This window comes from Arvicola amphibius, chromosome 8, assembly GCF_903992535.2.
Source record: "Arvicola amphibius chromosome 8, mArvAmp1.2, whole genome shotgun sequence".
NCBI classification, from domain to species: Eukaryota; Metazoa; Chordata; class Mammalia; order Rodentia; family Cricetidae; genus Arvicola; species Arvicola amphibius.
In genome coordinates, this window is record NC_052054.1 from 55,439,842 (window position 1) to 55,442,200 (window position 2,359).

Here is a 2,359-nt window from a genome sequence, read left to right on the forward strand (position 1 = left end):
GTAAGTGCTGCAGAATTGAAGGCAGGGCCCCAGCCACATATGCTGCCGGGTGAGGGCACACGGGGGCCTCTGCTCTCTAGCCCAAAGAGGGACTTTTTCTGGCCAAAACACTCTGCTGAGATTAGCAGAGACCCTGTATCCACTCAAAAGAAGCCCAGGCTCAACAGTGCCATCTCTCCAAATGAGAGATCCTGTCTTGGTGGCCTCAGGAAAACAAGTGAGCATCACAGGCCAGGACGCCTCTTTATTGCAGGCATGATGTCACCACAGCTTTAATTTTCTCCCATATTGCATTTGCTGGTAGGAATTCAGCCTGACATTTCAGGATGTCAGAACAATAACAGTAATTACCACTGTGCCGAGCTTTGCATTGTCCCTGTGGTTTTGGACCACTGGTGATTCTTTACAGCAGGTATGCTGGCCAGGACAGTCACCACCCGATGTTCCCAAAAGAAGGCCTGTCTCCCCTGAAGCTGGTTGTGGCAGCCCAGAGAGCCCCACTTAAGTGTTTTCAGATCCCAAGTTTTAAGTCTTGGAAACCTTTTGTGTCATATGCAAGAAATGAACTTAAACCAAGAGAGGGAGAATGCGTAGAGCCAAGGACACTGTGGCTCTTCAGCTTCCACGCCAAGTCCTGTGCCTCTTTGCCATTGGCCCCCAACAGTCCCTCTAAGGATGCAGAGGGGAGAAGAGAGAGGGAGCAGGGAGAGGGCAAGGAAGAGAAGGAAAGAAAGGGGAAAGAAATGATGTCACAAAAATAAAAATATTTCATATAATTTTTTTTATCAGGGCTGGATGTGGTGGCACATGCCTTTAATCCCAGTATTCCAGGGGCAGAGGCAAGTGGATCTGTGAGGCTAGTCTGGTCTAATAGCAAGTTCCTGGACAGCCAGGAATAGCTACATGGAGAAAACCTGTTTCAAGAAAAGAAAATAACAAAAATTCTTGTTAGAGCTAAACATCATGGATTGTCACAGTGTCTCTCCATATAAGCAAACCAGTAAAACTCCAAAGAAAGAATAGGAAAAGAGAATTCGTTACAAAAATATAAATCATCGCCTTTCCAGCTTGGGCCCGGCAGAATGGCTCCCGCAAAGAAGGGTGGCGAGAAGAAGAAGGGCCGTTCTGCCATCAACGAGGTGGTGACCCGAGAATACACCATCAACATTCACAAGCGCATCCATGGCGTGGGCTTCAAGAAGCGTGCTCCTAGGGCACTCAAAGAAATCCGGAAATTTGCCATGAAGGAGATGGGGACACCAGATGTGCGGATTGATACCAGGCTCAATAAAGCCGTCTGGGCCAAAGGAATAAGGAATGTTCCATACCGTATCCGGGTACGTTTGTCCAGAAAACGTAATGAGGATGAGGACTCACCAAACAAACTCTACACATTGGTAACTTACGTGCCTGTTACCACATTCAAAAATCTACAGACAGTCAATGTGGATGAGAACTAACCTACTGAATCTCAAATAAAGTTGGAGAACTGCAAAAAAAAAAAAAAAAATATAAATCATCAAAAACATTTTTTTTAAAAGTCGCAATATCATTCTTTTTCTTTTTAGAGACTGTCTTATTCTGCAGCCAGGTTGGCCTGGATCTCATGACAGTCCTCTTGCCTCAGCCTCCCAAGTACTAGGATTACAAGGTGAGCCACCATTTCTGACTTTCAACCCCATTTAATTAATTGAAGAATTGCAAATTTAAATAACCGATGTCAACAGACTGGCAAGATTTAAAAAGATTGGTTATACACATCGTAGAAGAGGGAAGAAACAGACTCATTCACTACTGGGGTGTAAGCTGAAATCCCTTTATATGGCCAGTCTGAGAATAAATTCTGAAACACAAAAGCTTTTAATTTATCAATTCCACTTCTAAGAGAATTTAGATCATAGAAGTAACTAACAAAAACAAGGCAACCCAAAACAAGACAAAAAGGTAAAAGGTAGAACACAGAAGAACTATACTATTCTATCCATCATATTACGTATGAAGAATACGACTTATCACAAAGGAGACTGCTGTTCTAAAGTGACCGGGAAAGAGGATAACCAAGGTTTCTTAGTTAAGGAAAAACAAGCTGTCAAGGTCATATTCAAGCTATGGAACAAGTTGCAGGCCGGACTGGACTACAGGTGACACTATTGGGAACAGACAAGAAAAGAACACATGAGTTGGAGAATCGTGTGTGCTGCTTGAACTTTCTGTTAAAAACAGCCCACGCTGGACCAACTGCTCACGTCATGAGTAGTAAGGGACACAAGCTAGGCCAGTCACCTGTCAAGGTAGGGAGAGCCTTAAGCCTCTGTTTTGTATATTTCACTACACTTGGACATTTCTTTGGCCACACGAA

At 43.9% G+C, this 2,359-nt stretch overlaps 1 protein-coding gene across 1 annotated transcript; it reads left to right on the forward strand.

The window, feature by feature from the left end:
• The first annotated feature begins 1,064 nt into the window (after positions 1 to 1,064).
• LOC119820511 (60S ribosomal protein L31) lies at positions 1,065 to 1,497 on the forward strand. Its single transcript, XM_038338915.1, has one exon. It carries the CDS (start codon positions 1,083 to 1,085, stop codon positions 1,458 to 1,460), a length of 378 nt encoding a protein of 125 aa, XP_038194843.1. The 5' UTR covers positions 1,065 to 1,082; the 3' UTR covers positions 1,461 to 1,497.
• The last annotated feature ends 862 nt before the right edge of the window (positions 1,498 to 2,359 follow it).

Excerpts from the sequence above, each read along its gene's own strand:
- LOC119820511 (XM_038338915.1), top strand. The coding sequence starts at position 1,083 with ATGGCTCCCGCAAAGAAGGGTGGCGAGAAGAAGAAGGGCCGTTCTGCC.